At 55.2% G+C, this 21,702-nt stretch overlaps 1 protein-coding gene across 7 annotated transcripts in view; it reads left to right on the forward strand.

Annotated features, from left to right (window-relative positions):
- SLC29A1 (solute carrier family 29 member 1 (Augustine blood group)) overlaps positions 1 to 19,079 on the forward strand; it is a 58,511-nt gene extending 39,432 nt beyond the window's left edge. For all 7 annotated transcript variants that reach the window (XM_019483019.2, XM_014598126.3, XM_014598127.3 and 4 more), the window contains 12 exons: positions 5,413 to 5,513; positions 7,258 to 7,339; positions 7,659 to 7,843; positions 8,091 to 8,230; positions 8,568 to 8,702; positions 9,098 to 9,195; positions 9,619 to 9,715; positions 9,926 to 10,017; positions 10,155 to 10,263; positions 10,761 to 10,846; positions 15,011 to 15,210; positions 17,040 to 19,079. In XM_019483019.2, the coding sequence (XP_019338564.1) occupies positions 5,485 to 5,513; positions 7,258 to 7,339; positions 7,659 to 7,843; positions 8,091 to 8,230; positions 8,568 to 8,702; positions 9,098 to 9,195; positions 9,619 to 9,715; positions 9,926 to 10,017; positions 10,155 to 10,263; positions 10,761 to 10,846; positions 15,011 to 15,210; positions 17,040 to 17,151 (1,365 nt within the window). In that variant the 5' untranslated portion in view covers positions 5,413 to 5,484 and the 3' untranslated portion in view covers positions 17,152 to 19,079. The remainder of the gene's footprint in view (positions 1 to 5,412; positions 5,514 to 7,257; positions 7,340 to 7,658; positions 7,844 to 8,090; positions 8,231 to 8,567; positions 8,703 to 9,097; positions 9,196 to 9,618; positions 9,716 to 9,925; positions 10,018 to 10,154; positions 10,264 to 10,760; positions 10,847 to 15,010; positions 15,211 to 17,039) is intronic.
- The last annotated feature ends 2,623 nt before the right edge of the window (positions 19,080 to 21,702 follow it).

The raw sequence follows: 21,702 nt of genomic DNA on the forward strand, positions 1-21,702 counted from the left end.
CCCTCATGGCACATCTCTGCACTGCTGCTGTCTGGGGAACCACTGCCTTGCTCAGCCTGGACTGACTGAGACTCCCGAACCAAGGTGCCCCTGGACCCCCACAGTAAATCTCCCTGCGGCTGTGCTAAAATGACAGAAGTGTGGGGACATGGGAGGCAGTCGCCCCTGAACCAGCTGGGAGCTCCCAGCTGGAAGATCCGGGCTCCAGATCATTAGGTCACTTTGTACTCTGGTGCTGCCCTAGTCCGGGTGTTGGGAGAACCCTGTGGCTGATGCACGGGTAAGAGCATCGGCCCTGAGTTCTCACCCTAGGGTGTGTTAGGATGCAGCCCTGTTTGTATCACTCTCTGGCCAGCCTCATGTTGGTGGGAGGGAAGGGGGGATGTTAATTATCTGTTTTATATGTTGATCTCTCAAAAACGTGCAGTGGGGTTGGGAACATGCTCCATGCCCAGGGGACCGTGGAACCACCTGGCTGTTGACATGCAGGCATTTGGGAGGGGACAGTAGGCAGAGATCCTAGAAATTCTAGGGTATTCAGCTGAATTCAAGCGACCAGTGCTGTGCATGTTCACAGTCTCATGGAAAGCACCTTTGTCTAGCACAGAGACACGGGGTTTGATTGTGTTCTTAGCTGCTGCAGTGTATCTGGAGTCACTCCAGGGGCTGTTTTTGGATCTGCTCCAGCACACCTTGGTTTGGGATCGTAGCCTATGCTGTCTGTTGGGAGCAGGTGGAAGTGAGCGCACGTGGCATTCACGTGGCTGGCACTGAGTGGGTGTGCGAGAGGAGCATAGTTTCCATGCTAAGGAAACTGAGGGGATGGTGAGATGAAGCAAACCTTTCCATTCCAGTTTAACTTATGCCCAGCCCTTAGTTGCTGCACCTGCTGCAAACCCCAAGCCCCTCTGTGCAGCTCCCTTTGCCCACCTTCTGAGTGCCAGAACCTCTATGCTCTCCTTCAGGCACTCAGTTGTAGCAGCACTAGATCAGTGCATATCCTCCATGTAATAACAGTGCTAAAAGGGCCTGTGTCTTTTCCTCCATCACTGTAAATCAGGAGGAACACATGCTGCTTGGAGACCTGGACAAGACTGGGAGACATAAAGGGAAGCGCCCTTCCTTGTTGCGGGTTGCGTAGACCAAGTAGGTATTTCTGCCTGGCGACTGTGATCTTGAGCGGTGCAGATTGGGTCAGTGACATTGCAGGTAGACAGTGCAAGTGGCTGTAGCACATAACTCCAGTCCCAGAGTGCCACCACTGTTGCTTCCCACAAGACATGTGGCAGATGAGATAGTAGAGAGCCTGCTGGTGCTTGGACAGATAAGGCGCAATTTTATTTTTTTTTGCATTGCATCCCAGGGAAGTCACGGGGACAGTAGAGGGCTCATGAGAACATCTGCAGGGAGCAAAGATGAGAACAGCTGGGTTTGTGTCACTTTTGCCTTTGAAGTGTCAGGGTTGTGACACGCTCTCAGGCCAGGGCAATTTTGTACCTCTTGTGCTAAACCAAGGTGGAGTTATAATCATGGATATGGACAGTGCTAGGGGGAGCATGTTTGGCTGGAGAGCCTTAGCTTTGCCAGCAGCTTTGTGGGACCTGAGAAGCAGGTACTAATGTGCTTCCCCTGTCTGAGATCCTTCTGCAGGGTGGAGGAGCCTGAAGTACTGCTGCTTGTAAAAGTCTGCCTTGATGTCCATTTGGCCGTGTCATGTGGAGAAGCCTTTGGGAAATAGTCAAGCAGAGACACTGGCCGTCCAGACATTTCCCATGTCCCACTCCTCCTTGGTGTGGGTTACAGCCTCCAGCTCAGGCTTTTCTGGGGAAAAAAACTGCAGGGCTCTCAAGGATTCTGACCTCGGGTGAGCAGCATGTGCCACACTGAGGAGTGCCACAGCTTCTTTTCATGAAAACGGAGCAAAGGAAGGAGGAGAGCGGAAGCCAGGAAACATCGTCGGGCCTTTGATGGGAACTGTTTACATAAGGCTTTTGTCTCCGTTCCAGGAACGGAGACGCACATGAAACCTCACTCACGTATGCGGCTCACAGCTGCCGCACATGCATACCTGGGCACATGCATGTGGCGTCTTGTGCGGGTGGAAAAACATGGGAGGCTAACTACAGAAGTCTGCATTAGGTGGGACTGGGCCCGCCCAGAGTCACTGGGGTGAAGGAGGGTGTCAGAGCTGGCAGTACGTACAGTCTCGTGAAACACCCCATACACACAAGCAGCAATATAGTTCAAGTAGAAACCAGGTATGAGTGTAAAACTTCAGGCAGAATATAACACAACAGCATTTGATGTACAGCCAAGTTACACACCCCTCCACCTGCCCTTAAGTCAACCTGTCATGGGGTTCCCTTCAGGTTGGCTCCCTCTGCCCGGATGCTCCCAAATCTATCCGGAAGGGCCTTAGATTTGTGGAAGCCTATCTGGAGATAAGGCATGTAGTCAGGTGTGGGGAAGCATCCGGACCCACCCCAGTTTTGTTATGCTTGACTCTGAGGAAGAATTGATCATTTTGATGTAGCATTGTTCTTGATGGCCATTATCTAGGAGCCTCAGGGTCTAGACATGGACCATAGGAAGTCAGTGCTGTTCTGATTTGCCTGAGGCCCTGAGTGGGCCATGCAGTTTATCAGAGGCAGCCCCTGCAGCAGGGGCCAAAACCAGGAGCAGTTTGGATGGCTTACAAGTTGGGGATGCCATGTCATTCCCTTCCCCTCCAGCGGCTTGACAGGGCTGTCATGTTATGGCCTCAAGATGCAAGCTGACCTCTGGTGTCAAATGGGCATTGGAAGGCAAAGGCAGGTACCCTTGTCCTGTGAGAGAACCGAGTTTACCTGGGTGACTGACTGCCCACCAGCATGTGGGTGGGGGTTGTTTGTGAGATATTGGTTACACCTGCTTTATTAGAGCAGGGGCACTCCCAACGGGTACTTGTAAAGTCACCCACAGCTACACACATTGGTTGGTTATAGTCTGGTTGTTTGTGAGAGCTAGCGGCTGCCTACAAGGTTTTAGCAAGATGCAGCTGTACAGGGTGCATGATGGCAGTCTCCCAACCAGCTGTGGAAGGAATTGGAGGCATTTAGCAAAGGGAGAGACCCAGCAGAATGGGTAGGAGTGTGGGGCTTGGCATCTCCCCATGAGAAGCACAAGGAGGTGGGGGCAGGTGGAATTACTCCCCCTCTGAAGCCCTGGGAGGGGGCTGAGATTTCAGCATTGGGGTGGTAGATCTGAACGTGTGTGGTGGAGAGGCTTGCAGCCCTTGCAAAGGGAGCGCCTGGCTTGTCTTGCTTAAAAGCAGAGAGAACCGTTTGAATGCCTGCAACCCCCCTGCTCCTGATCCTTCCTGGCCCACTTCAGCCTCTGCCATTGCTGTGTAATCCCTGAGCTGGCAACCTCTGCTCCTGCTTGCACACCATCCCCTCCATGAAATCCCTCATTTCCCTTGGCACTGCAAGCTAGCGTCTGGGCAGCGTGACTTGGGCAGCTTGCCAGAGGTGGCACCCGACACTACGTCGGTGGCGGTGAGGCAGATGCTGGCATCCACTGCTGCAGTCCCCTCAGCAGCCCCCGTGACTTTGGCAGGGCCCTGGCACCCACCCCCCAGTGGGAGGGGAATGCACGCTCCCACCACCCCCAGATGCATTTCCTTGCTGAACGGGCTCAGGGCTGGGACCAGCTGCTGGAGCTGAGGTGGCTCCACTTACCCCAGGTAGGCATGTGGGTGCTGTGTCCCCGCTGGCCCCTCTGGGTTGCTGCCGTGGCAGGGGAACTGAGAGAGGAGCAGAGGCAGGTCTTTCAGCTTGGGAGCTTCCCAAGGGATTTCTTGGGGTTTGGTTTCAGTCCTGCTGGGGTTCACCTAGCTGCCTCCGCATTGTAGGAGCCGTGTTCCCTTCCTGGCCTTTGCCTGGGGTCTCACTGTACAGTCCACCTTGCTGAGTGTGGAAGTAGGAGGGGTCCAATTGAAGAGGGGCAGCAGCAGTCTCACTTGCGGCAGTGCTGAGATAAGGGGAATTGAATGTCTCGCGCTTCATGGTGTCAGCTGGCTGACTGGGCAAGGGGGTGCCAAGACTGCATGCACCATGGAGACAGTACCAGTTCCCGGTGAGACCTGCGGAGACCAACCCCTGGCAGGCACTACAGGATCCACTGGCTGCGCTGCCTGCTGGGAGCTGCCTCCCACCTCATGCAAGCTGAACCTGGGCACCCTGGGCTGGATGAAGACATGTGAGGAGCAAATAGGCTCCCAAAGCAGGAGCAGGCCAAGCTCATGCAGGGGCCAAGCAAGGGCTCTTACAGCTCCGGGGACAGTAGATCCGCAGCCTCTTAAGAGGGGCATTGGTCTGTGTTCAGAGCATCCTGCTTCCCCAGACATGTGGAGCTCAGCAGTGGTTGAGTCTCTGCAGTGGTTAGACCTTCCTGAAGGCGCTGTAGCAATGAGGGGGCAGAAGAGGCCATATTCTTGGGGGTGAGAATTGTAGCAGGGCAGAAGGGGGTGTGGGAAAGGGGTAGACGGTACATTCTCAGTTCAGTGGGGGGGCGAGTGGAGGGAGCCCTGGGACTTAGCAGATGGGTCTACCCTCGTGCGAAGCTGGGGTATATCACCTTCCTGAAAGCACTGCTGCAGGCAGGGGGGTGCATTGGGAAAGGACGGTGAGAGCTTGCAAGAAGTCCTGGGGGAAGATGGAGTGAGGCCTTTCTGGCCGTGTGGTTGCCTGGGTAGGAAGGCACGGAGCTGGAGAAGGTTATGTGGCCGTTTGGTGGGGAAAGCAAGAAGGGAGTGTCCCCTGCCTTGCAGCCACACTCCAAAATTCCCACAGGCCTAAGGGGAGCACAGGGTTGTGGGGGATCGATGGGCAAGGCTGGTTTCATGTAGACCCCAAGTGCTGTATGGATCAGTGGGGCACAGGTGTAGCATATCTGTGGGGAAGGCAGGGTCCCTAGTTACAAGGCTGGTATCTCCTCGGAGCCTGCCATGGAAGAGCTGGACTCCTGGCTGACCTAACCGGCCCAAATCGCACGCTGTGCAGAAGGCACAGCATGCAAATTGTGTGTGGGCAAAACCCTGCTAGGCCCTGGCGGGGAGAAGGCCCATGTAAGGGCTGGGCCTCCCTGCAGGAGGGAAGGGCTCTGCCTTGTGTCCTGGGGGGCACACAGCTCCTCCCTCCTAGGCCTTATGTCCATGTTCTGAAGTGACTCATCCTCTGGTTTGCGAGGACTCTGAGCAGAAGCTCAGAGGCAAATCCATGGGTGTTTGTTTTCCATGCTGATTCCTGTCCTTCTGGGAACCCTCACCGGGCCTTGCTCTGTGGCACCCCTGGGCTCTGAGAACACAGCGCTGCCCTGACTCCTGCAGTTACAGCTCCTCAATAACGTCTCTGTTTTGGTTTGGATTTGCAGGAATAAAGCAACCGAGGGAAGGAGTGAGACTTGCTGAAAGCTGCCGAGCCACACCAGCTCCCACTGGGCACCATGACGGCGAAAGATGGCCCTCAGGATAGGTATGACCAGAGTCCCAGGCGGGAAGCAGGCTGTGAGCGTGCACAGAAACAGCACCTTCTCTTAGAGGGACTGCCGCTAAGCTACTCCTTCCACCAGAGCTGCAGTATGGGAGCCAGGCTGGAGATGACCCCTTCCCTGCACCCTGGCATGATCCTGGCAATCCTTGGAGCTGGGACAGCAGGAGCTAGCACTGTCCCGAAACCCGGGAACCCTGCTGCCCTGCACTGCAGATCTCGCCCCCTCGTGGCCAGGGGGTGATCTCCTAATCAAGAGATCTGGGAGACTTGGCTGCCCAGTTTTGTCAGATCCTGGTACAGGATACCAGCATCCAGGACCATCAGAGATGAATCTGCCTCACCGGGTGCCACCTTGTGGAGCCCAGTGTCTGCTTGTACCATTACCAAAAAAGCTGTGTCCCATTAATGGGTTTCCTTCCTTCCTGTGTCATATTTTCCAAAGCAGATGGGCTGTAAATAGTGCTCACTGGGAAACTTACTGGGAGACTTTGCTGTTTCCCATGTCTGGCAGCTGCCAGCATGCATCTAGTTGCCTCATGCCTAGGAGAGAGCAACCCTTTTTCACACGCCCCTTCCCAACACCCTCTCCCTTTCATAACCTACTGGAAAACCCCTGAGGTCCCAGAGCAGTTCACTTGCTTAGAGTTGGCAGGAAGAAGAGACAGAAACTCCCATGGCTCTAAACCCATGGCCCTGTGGGGTCAAACCCATCTCCCTGTCCCTGCAACCCCTTTTGTACAACCAGGATCTCTGCTCTCGCCTCTGCATCACTCTCAGCCTGACGCAATTCGTAAGGAGCCTGACACGTCCCCTTTGGTTCATGGGGCAGGGGGAAACAAAGGATGGGTACGGAGCTTGGAGCCTGTGGTGTTCGTGGCTCCAGGCTCTCTTTTTCCAAACACCAGTACATCCAAGTTGGTGTCTCAGGCATTTCCCCTCCTAAGGAGCACTAGGTTAGAGGGGGACTCAGGACTCCTTCAGCCCCTTTCACCCCAATGAGGCTTAGATCTACAGGAGAGCCACTGACTTTGCATGTGCCCTGATAGTTGATTTAGTACCTGATTTTTTTCAGAAGTGATGAGCACTTGCTGCAAGGGCTGGAGGGAGTCAGCCTCTCTAAAATCAGAATGGTTACCCACACCGAGAAGTTGTAGCTGAATGCTTGGGCTTCAAACTTTTGTTACTGGTACTTCACAATCCAGTCCCTGGAGCTCTGAGCATGGTCCAAAGCCCCCACGGACCTAGGAACCTCAACTCTGGTGACATGGGTGCTGATAAGGGACACATTGTACTGCAGAGTCCAGCAGGGGCTGTCCAGGAACCAAACATATGACTTTGTGCCCTGTGAGGGAAGCTTAGGCAGCACGAGCCTGCAATGTCCTGAGGTATAAAAAATATTATTTATCATCTACTCAGGAGAGCCCAGTGGGGGAGATGAGTGCAGGCAGGAGTAAGGGGCATCAGCAGAGCTGTGGGAGTGGAAGCTGGCTGTAACTCACTATGCTGGAGCAGGCTGATCTCCCTGCTCTCTAATAGCTCAGCCCTTTTTTGCTTCTGTGTCCAGGCTTGAAGGTCATTCACAGTTTGGTGCCTGTTTCCTGTTTCTCTGGCTTTGGCCGTGGGGTAATTTAGAGGGTGGTGTGACAACCATTGTTCTGCCTGCCCTGCCCCAGCTGCCCCTGCTCGGAACATGTGGTGACTGTCCCCATCTCTCTGTCACCCACAGATACAAAGGTGTCTGGCTGATCTTCTTCATGCTGGGCCTGGGAACATTGCTGCCATGGAACTTCTTCATGACAGCCACGCAGGTTAGGATCTCAGTGCTATGACTTGGGCTAGGGTGGTGTATGTGGCTGTATGTTTGTAGGGAGGGAACAGGCCTGTGAGTGACGGGTGCATGTTGTAGAATGGGGAATGGGGACTTGTGTGGCACGTGTGTGCATGGTCCCTTTTGTATTTGGGAAGGAAAAATGGCTGCTGTGTATGTGTGCATCCTTAAGACAAGCTTATAGTGTGTGTGCACACGAGGTGGGAAGAGGGGAATACAGCACACGCATGAATTGCTCATGGGAATTCTTGAGATCCCTAATCAGTTGGATGCAGTCACGGGGCCCCTTCCTTTTGCAGTATTTCAGCACCCGCCTCAGTGATGCCCAGAACACCACTGCTGTGGACCGCCTCAGTGAGGTGAACGGCACGGGCACAAACTTGCTTCCCAACTACCTTCAGGCCAAGTTCAACAACTTCATGACTCTCTGTGCCATGTTGCCTCTGCTCATCTTCACCTGCCTCAACTCCTTTCTCCACCAGAGGTAAGCCAGGGCCCCAGCACTCACCCAGGTCACTCCAGGCGTTCTCTCGACCCTGAAGGCAGAACTTGGTTTTTGGCCTCACTCCCTCCATCTTTAACATCTTGACCTTGTTCAAAACAGGAATGAGACCCACCCAACCCCTCTCTTGTGACCTGGTTCCCTTTAGAGTATCCTCTTTCCCCATCTCCCAGGCCCCTCATGGGGCTGGGCTCTCCCCCCTGAGGTGCTGTTCTGTCCTGCCCTGTAGGATCCCCCAGCAAGTCCGCATCCTGGGCAGCCTGGTTGTCATCGGGCTGGTCTTCCTGATGACTGCTGTCCTAGTGAAGATACCCATGGAGCCACTCCCTTTCTTCGTTGTCACCATGGTCAAGATCATCCTTATCAACTGTAAGTGGGGCCTGGGGAATCCTGGATGCTGCTGGTGTCAGGGCAGATGGCCACACAGGAAAAGGGGACGGGGCACAGGCCCCATTCCACTGCCCCCACCTCTATTGCCCTAGGAAAGACCAAAGCACACTGTTGCTGCAGGATCCCATGCCTACATTTCACCTCCTGGTACTGGAGTTCATGACCACCCCTCTGCCAGGGGTGTAGGCAGCAGGGCAGAGCCCTGGCCAGGCCACAGCATGAGCTCTCCATCTGGCCTCCCAACAGGGATGGGGGAGGGGCACCATCTTGTCTTCCCTACCTATCTCCTAATTTCTGTATGTCTCTGTCCTTGCAGCCTTTGGTGCCATCCTCCAAGGTAGCCTCTTTGGATTGGCAGGGCTCCTGCCTGCCAGCTATACAGCACCCATCATGAGTGGGCAGGGGCTGGCAGGGACCTTTGCAGCTCTGGCCATGATCTGCGCCATTGCCAGTGAGTAACTCCCTCTCCACTAAGGCATCATGGCCCCTTTCAGAGCTCACTGATGCCTGCCTCCTCTGCTGCAGACCAGACCCTGTGTCTGAAAGCTGGAGAAGGAGCCCTGGTGCACCTTCATCTGCTCAGAGTTGGCCACTATAGCTGTTTAAGGGAAGAGCCCTCACCTTGGGCTTGATCTCTTGGGGGTGGGTGACCCCCATAGGGGGCGCTTGGGATCTTGGGAAGCTCCTTCAGGTCTACTGTCCTGGGAGACCTGGCCCTGTTCCTGCCTATCGGGACACTGGTGAGGAGTGGTGATGGGAGTGGGGACTGGTGATCTCTCTCCTGTTGTTACTTTCCCCAATAACCCCTGTTGTTGCTTCTCCCCTCTCTCTAATCTGTGCTGCTAGCTGGATCACCGCTTGAAGACAGTGCCTTTGGCTACTTCATTACAGCCTGCGTGGTGATCCTCCTGGCTATTGGCTCCTACATCATGCTTCCCCGACTGGTAGGGATTCAGGCTCATAGCTTGCTTGCTCTGTCAGGGAGCGGGGTAGTTCCTGCATATTTTGACCCGGTGGGTAAAGAGCTGTCGGCTTCGCTCTGGGGCCCACACAGTTCTTTTGTGACGCTACAGTGCTGAATCCACAGGGATCTGGTGTCTCATCAGACAGACAGACCCCCAACTCTTCCCATGTGAGCTTTCCCAGGCAGCGTCTCTCCCTACCCCCCACAACATGCACACAGAGAGACAGAGATGCATTCTGTGCTCAGACACATTGTGGTAATCTCTCGTGTATGTGCACCCACATTTGGACACCAGGGAGCTCTCTGTTGTGGTCACTCCCACATGCAAGGGGTCTCTCTACTGGCCTGTCGCTTAGAAACACACACACAAACCAGCGAGCTCTCTGACGGCTTCTTTTGGCAGGACTTCTTTCGATATTACTCAATGAAGGACAAGACAGAGTACCGGGTCCATGAGAAACATGCTGAGCTGGAGACCAAAATGGACCTTATCAAGAAAGGTGAGGCCTACCGAGCAGGGAGTTGTAGCAAGAGGAGATGGGGACTGGAGATGGACTTGGGGAGGCAGCTGCACCCTCTGCCCCTGGGAGGGGGAAGTGGTTGGCATGAACAGGATACCACCTACAAAGGAAAGGTTTTCTTGGTCCCTGGGATCAGCTATCACCTTGCAGCTTCTCCTCACCTTTCCTGTTTGTTTTTCCCGACACCAGATGAGCCCAACGGGGTGGAAAAGAACAATCTGAACACTGTGCCCCTCCATAATCCCAACCAGAAGCCCTCAGTTGTCAGCATCTTTAAGAAGGTATGTGAGCCACGGACCACTCATACCCTATGGTGCATGTCTGGGTCTTTCCCAGAGAGCCGGCTGAGCGTCAGAGCTCAGGCCTTGCCTGTCCCTGCCTGTTTGGTGATAGCCCCTGGCTCCATTCTGTCCCCCAGATCTGGGTCATGGCTCTGTCCGTCTGCTTTGTCTTCACTGTCACCATTGGTGTCTTCCCCTCCATCACTGCCGAGGTGGATTCCTACATCGCAGGGGAAACCGAGTGGAGTAAGTGATGCCTGCTGCAGGGCAGATAGTGTCACCCCCTTCCTATCCTGGGAGCCAAGGGAGGGGGAAGGGTACAAAGGGAGTGCCCTCCATCCCCTTCCAAGAGGCAGAGTTGGAAGGTGGTTGGGCTTAGTAGTGCATGTAGTGAGAGGGGAGGGACCCTGGTGTCATCTCACAGGAACCAGTGATCTACATATGGCCCAGAGGCCCAGCTCCCCGCCAGGTGTTCTGACACACTGGGAGCCAGGCTGCTGTCCCTAAGTCAGGTGGTGGTGAGGACTAGGCATAGATCCCTCCTGGCTGTAGAGCTAGTGTGAACAATGGGGGATGGGGGGGGGGAGGCTGCAAGCCTTGTGGCCCTGAGGTGCCATGTTGGTGAATGGCCCTGAGCTCCCCCACTGCCAGGTACTTGGTGCTGCAGAATGCGCCTCACACAGCAGGTGGTGGAGTGGGGTGTGTGCTCAAGCCAGGTATTGACCTCCCTCCACTTCCTGCAGAAAAATACTTTATCCCCGTCGCCTGCTTCCTGATGTTTAATGTCTCTGACTGGCTGGGACGGAGCCTCACGGCCTTCTGCTTGTGGGTAAGTTTGGGGTAGGGTGCCAGAGCCAAACTACTGGGCCTCTTTGTTTCTGAGTCCTGGCTGGCCAGCCTGTCAGAGCCCCCTTTTCACAGGACTCCTTGGCATTGCCATTTGCTGAGGCTGTCTCGTCCTTTGGGTTGAAGCAGGGGAATGGGGACTGAATCCTGATCCTGGCTCTGAAAGCCAAGTGACTGGAGAAGGATGACAGTAGGGAGGGCCCAGGAAGACTTTTCCTCCCCACCCCCCAATCCCATCTTTCCTCTTTTGGCTGAGGCCAGTCATGGTATGAATTCAGGGTGTTTCCCCAGCTGGGTCTGACATGGTTTGCTTGAGCATCTGTGGCTAATTCCCTGAGTACTGGGTGGAATGGGAATTTGCAGGCAGTCAGAGAGAGCAAGCAAGCCATGGAATAGAGACCTCAGAGCTGGGACATAGGGAGGGCAGCCCGGTGCATGAGGGGCAGAAGCCCAGAGATGAGGTATGGACAATGGCCTGAAAGGAAGCCCTTGTCGAGTGGGGAAAACCCACCCTAGGCAGGAAGCCCCATGACATAAAGGGCAGTGGGAGGGAAGGAGGGCATGGGCCTGCATGGTGTTGGTAGCCTTGAGGGTTGTGGACCTGAGTCTGAGCTGTAGTGTGAGAAGAGGGGCAGGGGTAGTGTGTGGTGGGGTGAGCAGTGCTCCGAGTGGAGTTCGGAGCATGTGAAGAATGAGGGCTCTTGTGTTCATGACTGGGGCTAGAGCGGGGGCAGGCTCAGACTGGCTGTGGCTTGAGCTAAATGCTCCCATGTTGCTGCAATTTTCCTATCTCTGTGGCTTGGATGAAGCCATATCCTCAATCTCAGCCTCCTTGTAAACAAACCCACACTCCAGTTATGCAAACAGTAGGGGTGGGACCCTGGCAAGGCTCTGGGGTGAAAGACAGTGTGTTTTGGGGAGGGTTCAGTGCTTGCCTCTGCCTCCCACAGGCTTCTCAGGCCCCTGATCATGACCAGGTTCATACAGAGCCCAGAGCAGGCTGCGGTGCCAACCATGGTGCCCAAAGCTGCCCTGTCCTGGCTCGCTGGCCCCTCTGGCTTCTCTTGGGTGTGGCTCAGCTCCCACAGGAGCCTGGAGCTGTTTGGGGTCTGGCCCAGCCCTGGTTGCTGGCTGATGTTGCCCTCCCTTTTGAGTACCCAGAGACTATCAGCTGCTTGGTTCCCAATGCTTCCCTGGCATTGCTGGCCCCTCAGTACAGCCAGGACCAGGAAGCTGAAACTCAGTACTGCTGGGGAGAGGATGCATACGAGTGCCCTGCTGCATAGCTGTGTGTGTGGCCCTGTGCCACTCCCAGGACAAAGGTTCTCATCGCTCTCCCACTTCCCACGGGCTATATGGTGGGTCCAGAGCTGGGTGTGTGCACTGTTCCCCCTCACACATGTTGTGGTAGGTGAGGAGGAGGTTCTCCATGTCTGGATCTCTTCCTGCTCTGCCCCTGTTGCCCCCTGCCGTGCTTTCCCCAGTATTGTTCAGGTTGTTTGTTTGAATAAACTCTTGACAGCAGGACGCAATGGGGGGCCTGTCCGGGCCTAAGCCAGCCGACCTGGCCTTGCTGAACACTCCTGCTGCCAAAAGCTGCCTCTGCAAACATCCCTGCGCTGGTGGGGTTGTCACTGCTAGCTGCCCTCGCCCTGCACCCTGGGCCACTTGGCTGGAGCTCTGGGTCATTCCCCCATTGGCAGGACAACCCAGGCAGAGCTGTTTCCAAACATGCTTTTTGGAAACTCTTGCTCTGCGGCTGTGTGTGGTTCAGGCCTGTGTCTTCATTCAGGGACTTGTGTGTTCCCTGGGTATGGCTGCCCTCACCTTGCTGAGCAAACAGTGCTGACATAGCCCATGTGCACGTGACTGTCCCACTCCAGTCCCACTTCAGACTCTCTTAGGTGCCCACAACTTCTTCTACCCCTGCCACCCCGGTCTGGCTTGCCCAGTGGGGTGCCAAGTTTCCCCAGCAGCTGAGGGATGGTTTTGGACATATTAGGGTAAGTCCCACTCTCTGTGTCCTGTGTGCCCGTCGGAAGCAACTCCTGCACAGTCAGGGCAGCAGCTCTGGAATAAGCCAAGTGTTGCTGAGAAGGGAAATCCAGCACATCATAGCATCAAGGTGTCCTGATACCACCCCCCACTGCAGCTGCCTGTCTCGTGGGCCGATACCGCCACAAACCATGCAGCGTGGGAGTCCCAGCTCGCCTGCCTCTGACTGGGTTGGAGGGAAAGGGCTGGAACATTTTACCAGCACCAGCAGGAACCAAAGTGTTCCCTTGGAAGGCTCTTTTAGACCAGATGAAACTTTCCACTACAGCCTCAGAAGTGCAAATTCAGTGATCTGGGCAAAGACTGACTAGGAACTAGTCAGACTGTCTGGGTCAGGAGCCAAACAGCTTTGGCAATGGGAGGTGAGGGTTTTCTGTTCCAGTTTTCTGATGCTGCTAGAGGGTTTCCCCTGCACAGCCATGTCCTCAGGAGGGGGAGGAGAGGTCAGGGGTGGGGCTAGGTGGCTCTTGCAGCTGCCATGGGGTGGTAGTTTTCCCTGAAGTAGTTAGTGGTTTCTCAGAATTTGCGCTCCAGACTTTGGCTCCTGTGCAGCTGCCACTGGCCCCACGTTCCAGCAGCACGGGTCACTGTGGGATGGGGCTCAAGTGGTCTCTGGCTGTGCCCTGTCCACCCTGCATCTGTTGCCCTGAGGTGGTCCATACCCCATGCAGCTTGGAGAACAAGTTTATAGAGCTCCAGCAGAGCAGCAGTCGAGCATTTGCCCCCACCTCCCGTCACCCCTACCCATCAACAACAGAGGTGTTCCTCCTTATTTTTAACAGATACTGTCCCAAAGATCCAAAACAAACCAACCTTCCCACCCTCTGACCCCTGCCACCTTTCCTGCCCATCCTCTTCCCTGCCCCCCCCCCCCCCGGGCCCCGAAGTCCTCAATCCATCATCTTCCTTCCCCTTTTTTCAGACCAGAGAGCTCAGACACAAGTTAGGCAGACTCCAGCAGCAAATCCGCCGCCGCCGCGCCCCCCCCCCCCCCCCCCCCAAAAAAAAAAAAAAAAAAAAAAAAAAAAGCTGTGCTACCTAGGCCAGGATGTTTGACCTCTTCTCATGAGCCTCTGGTGCCGATGTGCAACCCCATCAGCCTGTCAGGGGGACCTGGGCTGGAAGCCTGTATGACTGGCTTCTTCCAAGCCTCCTGCTATAACTCCTCTTTATAATGTCAGCTTGGACCCAGCCCTGATGGTGCCTTTCTTTCTGTGGCAGATACCACAGATGGCAAGAGCATTCTTATGGGTAGTGGCCTGCCAACTGGAGCAAGGAGGATGCCCTGTGGCAGGAACTCTCAGTAGCATAGGATACCTGGGGCTGAGGAAGTCCACAGGAAAGGCAGCTGCAGGGACAGGGATCCTGAGGGAACAGGGTGGACAGATCTGGGTGTGTGCTGGATGTGTACTGAGTCTGGGTGTGTCCGGGAGCTAGACTGTTCTCAATGGTCTTGGATGACAGAACAAGGAGCAATGGTCTCAAGTTGCAGCAAAGGAAGTTTAGGTTGGATATTAGGAAACACTTTCTCATGAGGAGGCTAGTAAAACACTGGAACAGATTACCCAGAGAGGTTGTGGAATCTCCATCCGTAGAGGTGTTTAAGACCCAGCTAGACAAGCCTTGGCTAGGATGAGATGGGTAGGGCTGGTCCTGCTTTGAGCAGGAGGTTGGACTGGATGACCTTTTGAGGTCCCTTCCAGCCCTCATTTTCTATGATTCTATGGGTCACTCCTGCTGGGGATGTGGGAGCCAGGGATTGGGCCCCAGCAGCCTCCCACTGCTTTTGCTATCAGGCCTTGGGTCATCAGTTGGCATCTCTGGTCCAGGAGTTGAGCCTTTACAGGTGGTCCTCTCTGTCATACTCAAACTGCTGAGACCTGTGGAGCCCAGGGAGAGGGGCCCTCTCTGCTATGCCCCCCACCCAAGCTGGCTGATTTTTGCTTTGGCCTGATGGTGAGGCTCAGGACTGAGGGCCTGGAGTCAAGGCAGGGGGAGACCTGCTGGAGGGTGCCCTATGCTGTGCTCCCCTCCCCCTCCTGTCTGCCTCACCCCGCAGCACACTAATAGCCTGCCTTTCCCTCTTGCCCAGCCTGGGATGAACAGCCGGCTCCTGCCCTTCATGGTGGCTCTCCGCGTGGTCTTCATCCCCCTCTTCATGCTATGCAACCTGCAGTCCCACGTGTACCTGCCCACAATCTTCCAGCATGATGGCTGGTACATCGGCTTCATGATCCTCTTCTCCGTCTCCAACGGCTACTTGGCCAGCCTCTGCATGTGTTTTGGACCCAAGTGAGTGTTACTGGATCAGAGAAGGGAGTAGATTTTTTCCCCCCCCTTTGCCCATGGCCATCAGGCACTGGCTGAGGACATGCTGGACTCAGCCCTAGAGGCCCAACCTGGGCACCAGCCCTCTGGCACAGCCCTGGCGTGTGGACTCCTCCAAGTTGGTCAGCCTCTGAATGAGATGGGGAGGGGACTGGCCAGGGAGACCCTTTTGGAGGAGATCAGATTCATTCTGCTGTTACAGATGAGAGAACCTGAGGTATGGAGGGTGGTTTTACCTCGGGCCATGCAATCAGTCTGTACTGATGGAGGGTTTTTCCACTATGAGTGTTTCTCTTCCTCCCCAACCCTGAACAGAGTATTGCAGGGACTGTGACGCCAGGGGCTGGTGGGGAGCTAGTCCTGTAAGCATGTTGATGGGGAGCAGAAGACTCCTGCTGATGCTTGGCCAGGTCGTCTGCAGTGTATCAGGCTGGGAGCTGGGTGGTGTTGCTGGTGCCACGTGCTGCAGGGTGGTGCCTCTCCTGACACTGAGCAGCCACCTGCTTTTTTTTATGAGGCCATCATTTAGAGCTAAGCCCTCAGAGCTGTGTGGGATCAATGCTGGGGAGCTGCTCCATCACAGAGCAGGCAGCACCCTTCCTGTGCCTGGCTACAAGTGCCCCTTGCCCCCACAAGTAGCTGTCATTAGTGGCCCCCACTCAGTGGTCTACACCACCAGGCTACATGCACTCATGAGCAGTGGATGTGCCAGGCTCCATCCCCTCCCTGTGACCTCAGTATCTGTGCCTGGGCTCCACATATAGTGAGAGCTTACCCTCCAGGGTCAGGCTTCATACCCTGCAATGCATACGACACCCTAGCAAGATCCATGCCTGCCAACCCGCTCTTTGCACAGCCCAGCGGTAACCTGCCCATTGTCCCAGCACCCTCCTCAGTGCAGGCATCTGGCAGGCTGAAAGCAAAGCAGTACAGTCAGCAGGGGGAGTATGAGTGTATTGCCCCCTGTGGAGGCAGGGGCCTATGCCAGTGGTTCTTGGCCTTTTTAGGCTCAAGGCTCTCCTCAGGAAATACTGGCCCTGAGCTTTCTCTCGTCTTTTGACTATGGGGAAAAATACCAGAGCAATTCTTCCGTTGCAAAGAACTCAGTCTCCAACAGAGCAGAATGGTTTTGACACTGGGATCCTGTTTGAAATATACCTGCTTTAGCTGTGGCAGGTTGGGGTGATTAGGTCTTGTGTAGTGTCTGGGTTGACAGTAATCTTACAAAGAGTTTTGATTATGGATTGAATAGGATGGTTTGGATAGGAATGATCTTGCCTCAGTCAGGGGGTTGGCCTAGAAGTTACCTTTGGGGGCCCCTCGCAGCCTGACTTCTCTATGATTCTATGAAATCTCTGGTTTTATCTTGCAAATCGTGCAGGTGTGTTTTGTATACCTAACAGGGCTAATTTTTGCAAATCACACTTAAAAGGAGCTCATGGCACTCCGTACCTCCCTAGTTGAGAATCACTGGCCTAGGCAATCTCTACCAGTGCTTTCTAAATGCAGAGTAGCAGAGAGGTTAACCACATGGCCAGCCTGTTTCAGTCCAGTGGAGTGACAGGAGGCCAGTGCTGTTTCCCCTTGGCCCCACTATGGTCTGCTCTTCCCCTGGTGGGCTTGTTCCCCAAAGCTGTGTTTCTCATTTCTTCTCACCCAAAGTGAAGCAGGGAAGGATCTCGTGTAGAGGAGTCCCTGAGGGGTTCTCGCTGAAGGCACGAGCTGGTGCTCATGGGGCCTGGTATGCAGTACCACTGGACTGACCCTGGGCTGACTCTCTTTCCTCCTCACAGGAAGGTGCCTGGCCATGAAGCCGAGACTGCTGGTGCCATCATGGCTTTCTTCCTGTCCCTGGGCCTGGCGCTAGGAGCCATCTTCTCTTTCCTTTTCCGAGCGCTGGTTTGAGTGTGGACTCGGAGAGACACTGCTTGGCTTGGTGATGTGCCTCTCTTGCCGGATCCCGGAGGACGCAGGGCAGGGCAGGCGTCTCCTGTCTGGATTTCCATGGATTCTTGCCACCTTTGCAAACATTCTGCAGAATTTCAGTGTCTGCCTCACCCTGCAGATATGGCTTGAGTGCCCCTCGCCCTGCCTTCCCTCATGCCCTGCCACGTGTCACCTCTTGGCCTGTATGCCCTCTACTTTCCCCATGCCATGTGCTTGAGACCCTTGCTCCTTCCATCTCCAGCCCTCTCCCCTTCTCTCCAGTGCTGGTTGACTCCCCTTGCCAGAATCCCTCTCCAAACCCCAGTCGCTTGCCTGCATAGCAGGAATCTGGAAACTATGTACAGCATCATTACCCCTCCCCCCCCCCTGCCCAAAGCAGGTTCATTTGCAGAGCCCCATCCCTAGCCAGTGAGAGGAGCCCTGCAGACTGTACAGCCCTAACTACTGTCTCAGAACACATGCCCTCCCTCCATGGTTGTAGAGACTGAGTCTTACAGCTACTCTTGGCTCCAGCCCAGCAGCTCCCTCGTAGGTATTGTTACCCATATAACAGCCTGGGCAGCAAGCCAGAGCTGGGAACAGAGCCCTGCTCTCTGGCATCACAGTCAAATGCCTTAATTCGAGGACCTTCCTTCCTGTCTTTCTGCCTTGGCCTGTTGCCTGGCATGTGCTCCTCCTGCTGACTGATACCTGAGCAGATTCTGCTTCCTGCAGCTCAGGCTTCTGCCCCAATAGCACCTCTGCCTTCTAAGAGCAGACCAGGAGTTGTCCCTGCTGGGTGCACTGCAGCGAGTGAGGCTAGGGCTCTGGCTGCAGGGGGAGTACTGAGGCATCACTGCCATAGACCAGCTCAGACTCCATGAGGCCTTTCTTACCCCCACCACACTGCAGGCAGGGGCCAGGTGTTGGCCCCAGCCCCACTTATGTCTGTAAATTTATCTGTATAGATGCTGTTTTATATACAAAGACTGAACATGCCCTTCTGTAGATCACTGCCTCTGATGCTGCTGCCCTTAGGGAGGGGGAGAGCATGTGGGCTATAGCCTTGCCAAGGGCCGGGCCTCAGTGTATCCTGAGGGAGAACAGCATGGAGATGCCTCGCAGGCTACACATAGTGGCTGCCTAGTGCCTACTCTGCTTGCTCCTGCAGTCTGCTTCCAGGCTGGTTGGCAGGGCTCCATGGACAAAGGAGTGGGGATGTGTAGCTGAGGGACCTCATCCATCCCCTAGGGACAGACCCCGGGCAGGAAGTGCAAAGGAGTGGTGCCCTCTTCCATGGGCTGTCTTGCTGGGGAGGGACTGATGGAGTGGTAGAAGTGACCGAGTGCTGGGAACTTACTGCCAGGCTGAGGAGGCCATGTCTGTGTGCTGGAGATCCCCTGAGGGTGGTAGAGTGCTGGTGTGCTGGCTGTTCTGCCTTTCCAATCACACCTGAATTTCCTTGAGTAGCAGCCCTGGGACCTATGCTGGAGGAGTGCAATGACCATCTGCAGCAAGTGCAGCTGTACCCTACTACACATTACCCCTCAAAGGGCCCTCAGGCCTGGCCTGGTCTAGCTGCAGCTTCCTCAGAGGCACATTCTCCCAGTTCCCATTCCTTCCCAAAGTGGCATCCCAGTCAGACCCCAACACATGCACATCCCTGCTAACCTGTGCTCAGCACAGCCTTCTGATCCACAGATCACCTGCAACCCATATCTGGGTTAGTTGCCTGCCTAGGACACAAACTAGATAGAAATGCTAGGAGGGGAGCCACTCTGCCCTCTCCAGGAGCTGGTGTTTCATATGAACTCAAGCACCCTGAGTGCCAGCATCCCAACCACGGGTAAACCCCCTTTGTATCGTGAAGCAAATATTTAGCCTAATACATCTTGTTGTGTTTGTTAGCTTGTTTTACTTGGCAGTTGGCTACCTGCTGGAGCGTGTTGACTGATGGATACGTGCCCTTCATTACATGGATCTCAGCTCCCAGCCCAGCTGCTTGGTTTGCATCCAAATCACACATCCGACCAGTAGTGGAGTCTTGAATGGCCCAGGGGATGGCTGTGCCTTGATCCTGCCTCTAGGGCAGCATGACCTCTGGTAGCTTGCATTTCCAATCCTAGCTCCTAGTCTAGGGTTGCCTGCTAAGGCAGGAGGCCTGGAAATGAGCATTGTCCTTTATCTACCTGTCCTGTGCACAGCAACATACCTCAACCCAGCCCCAGAGAGCATTCGGTCTCAGGAGCAATTCTGAAGGACTGTCAGCCAGCAGGTGACTTCAGTATTGGGTTTCTGATGAGCTTGGGGCTAAAGCTGGCATGAGACACCCAACCTGAATCTACAACCCACCAACCAGCCACCTGATGGTAGTTACTGATGGCCTCTACTGACTTGAGCTGCCATCTCAGCCCTAGGCTCCCCAGACCCAGCTCTGCCAGTTCCCTTCCCTCTACCATGGCCCCTACTTTTCCCATCCTTGGATTCCTCCTCTACTTGCGCCCTTGTATCCTGGTGTACATTGGGCTCTGTATGCCACTCACTGCCAGACTGGTTGGTTTGGCAGAGCCATGAGCTCACTGGCCAGGGTTGTACCCACAGCTGCATTAGCCAGTCACTCAGCCATGGCCCTTATGCCAGAAAGAGCTGTTGTCTCCCCATGCAAGGAAACAAGGGCCCAGTGTTTAAGGGGAGTGGTTGCTGAGTGGGAGGAAGGGATGTGTGTCAGACAACCACCTCAGCGTCCCATTTCCCTTTCAGCCCTCATTCCCCCCCCCCACTCACTGGCCACATGGTCATGAGACATATGAACAGCCTGGTTGGAGACAGGGCATCCAAGTTGGCAGAGGGACCTCCTGCAAGGCAGCCTTTGCCCATGGGGTGAGATTATGCTGGTACCTCTGCAGTTCTCATCAGTCACACCTTGGAGAAGAAGGGGAAGGGCTTGGGGTCACAAAGGAGCTGACAGCAATACTCCAGTCCCTCCCACCTACCCCACTACTGGAAGCAGGGTCTCTCCAGCAATGCCCCCACCCAGAAGGCCACTGCAGCACAGAGACTGGCATTCAGACAGCACAGGTTCTTACAAGTTGGCCCCAGTGCTCAGATGTTCTTATGACAAGGGTGGGCCACCTCAGTTGGTCATAGTTGCTTCCTACCCACCCTAGACCCCACCTTGCCTGAGCTGCCCCTGTGAGATGGAGTCAGACTTGCTAGCAAGCCCCACAGGCTGGAGGTAAGGCAGATATTCTCCCTGTGGCCAGAGGCTTTTGGAGCAGGAGGCTCCAAGTCCTGTTACCATTACTTCCTGAGGGTCCATGGGGAGCTGAGGAGCAACCCCTGACCAGTCCTGGGGGCCAGGGATTTGTTACAGCTGAGTCTGCAGTAGGGCAGTCATGGTTTTGCCCAGTCAGTGGGGATGGGAACTAAACTGGATCCTGGCTTCCTTCCCTGCTTGGGCTGATTCTGGCTACACCAGGCTCACCCACCTTTGCCAAGCCCTGTTGGAGGGGAATGCACACCAGCCACGATGGAGATGCAGACTGTGGCAGGAAGGTGGGAGATCTTGATCCCTGAAACTTAGAGCCACTGGTGTGCTGTCTCAGGGCCTTGGGCTCAGAGCCCCTCTTGCAGGCCTGGTGTGTTGTGAGCACTGGACCATGCATGCTGGGGCTGCTAGGCAGGGCAAAGACCTCTTGCACAGGATCACGACACTAAATGGAGTCATGAGGGTGTGGGAAGGGCCCTAGAGCCACAGCTGATCCTATTCAAGGACACTTACTTGGCATGCCAAGCTGTGTTGCCAAAAGGCAGGTCCATTCTTGGTGGGGAAGGTGGAAACCTCACAGCACTGCTGGTCCTTCCCCAAGGCAAGCACGAGCTGGACCTAGCAGGATGGGAGTGAAGGGGCAGCTGGATCCTGGATCAGATAGCTCTTCTCCCTCCCCAGGTTTGTCCTGGGTATGGGTTTAAGGTTGCAAAAAAACCCCAGGAGAGGAAGAGGCACTGCAGGACAGCCAGGGCACACAAACAAAGGCAGCGATAAGTAAGGAAAGAATGAAGTACTATGATTAGAACAGGGCTGACTGGGAGCCAGGACTCCTAGGTTCCACTCCCACTTTTGTACTTATTTAGCGCCTCCGTGGGAGGCTCTCAACTGCTCTAAACACCAGTTTTGCACCCATGCGGTTAAACCAGTGCACACCCGAATCACCCATGGACACTCTCCAACCAGCAAATCCCACACTGGGGGGACAGTGCCAAATCCTGTACAGCAATGACACCCACACGCTGAGGTTCTGCCCTCTCCAGACTTTCCAGAGTGACCAGCACCTCCAGGCTGTGCACATATGGCCCTATGGTCCAGACAGGGGAGTGACATCCTGCAGCAAGTTGGCAAGAGCCAGCAACAGACCCAGCAGCCCTCATCCCAGCCCCAGCATGGTACCATGTGCCCCTTCCTTCGGAGCCCTTGCAATCCTAGAGAAGCCGGGCTGGGAGGGACCTCCAGAGGCCATCTAGTCCAGCCCC

Source organism: Alligator mississippiensis, chromosome 1 (assembly GCF_030867095.1).
Source record: "Alligator mississippiensis isolate rAllMis1 chromosome 1, rAllMis1, whole genome shotgun sequence".
Lineage (NCBI taxonomy): Eukaryota > Metazoa > Chordata > Crocodylia > Alligatoridae > Alligator > Alligator mississippiensis.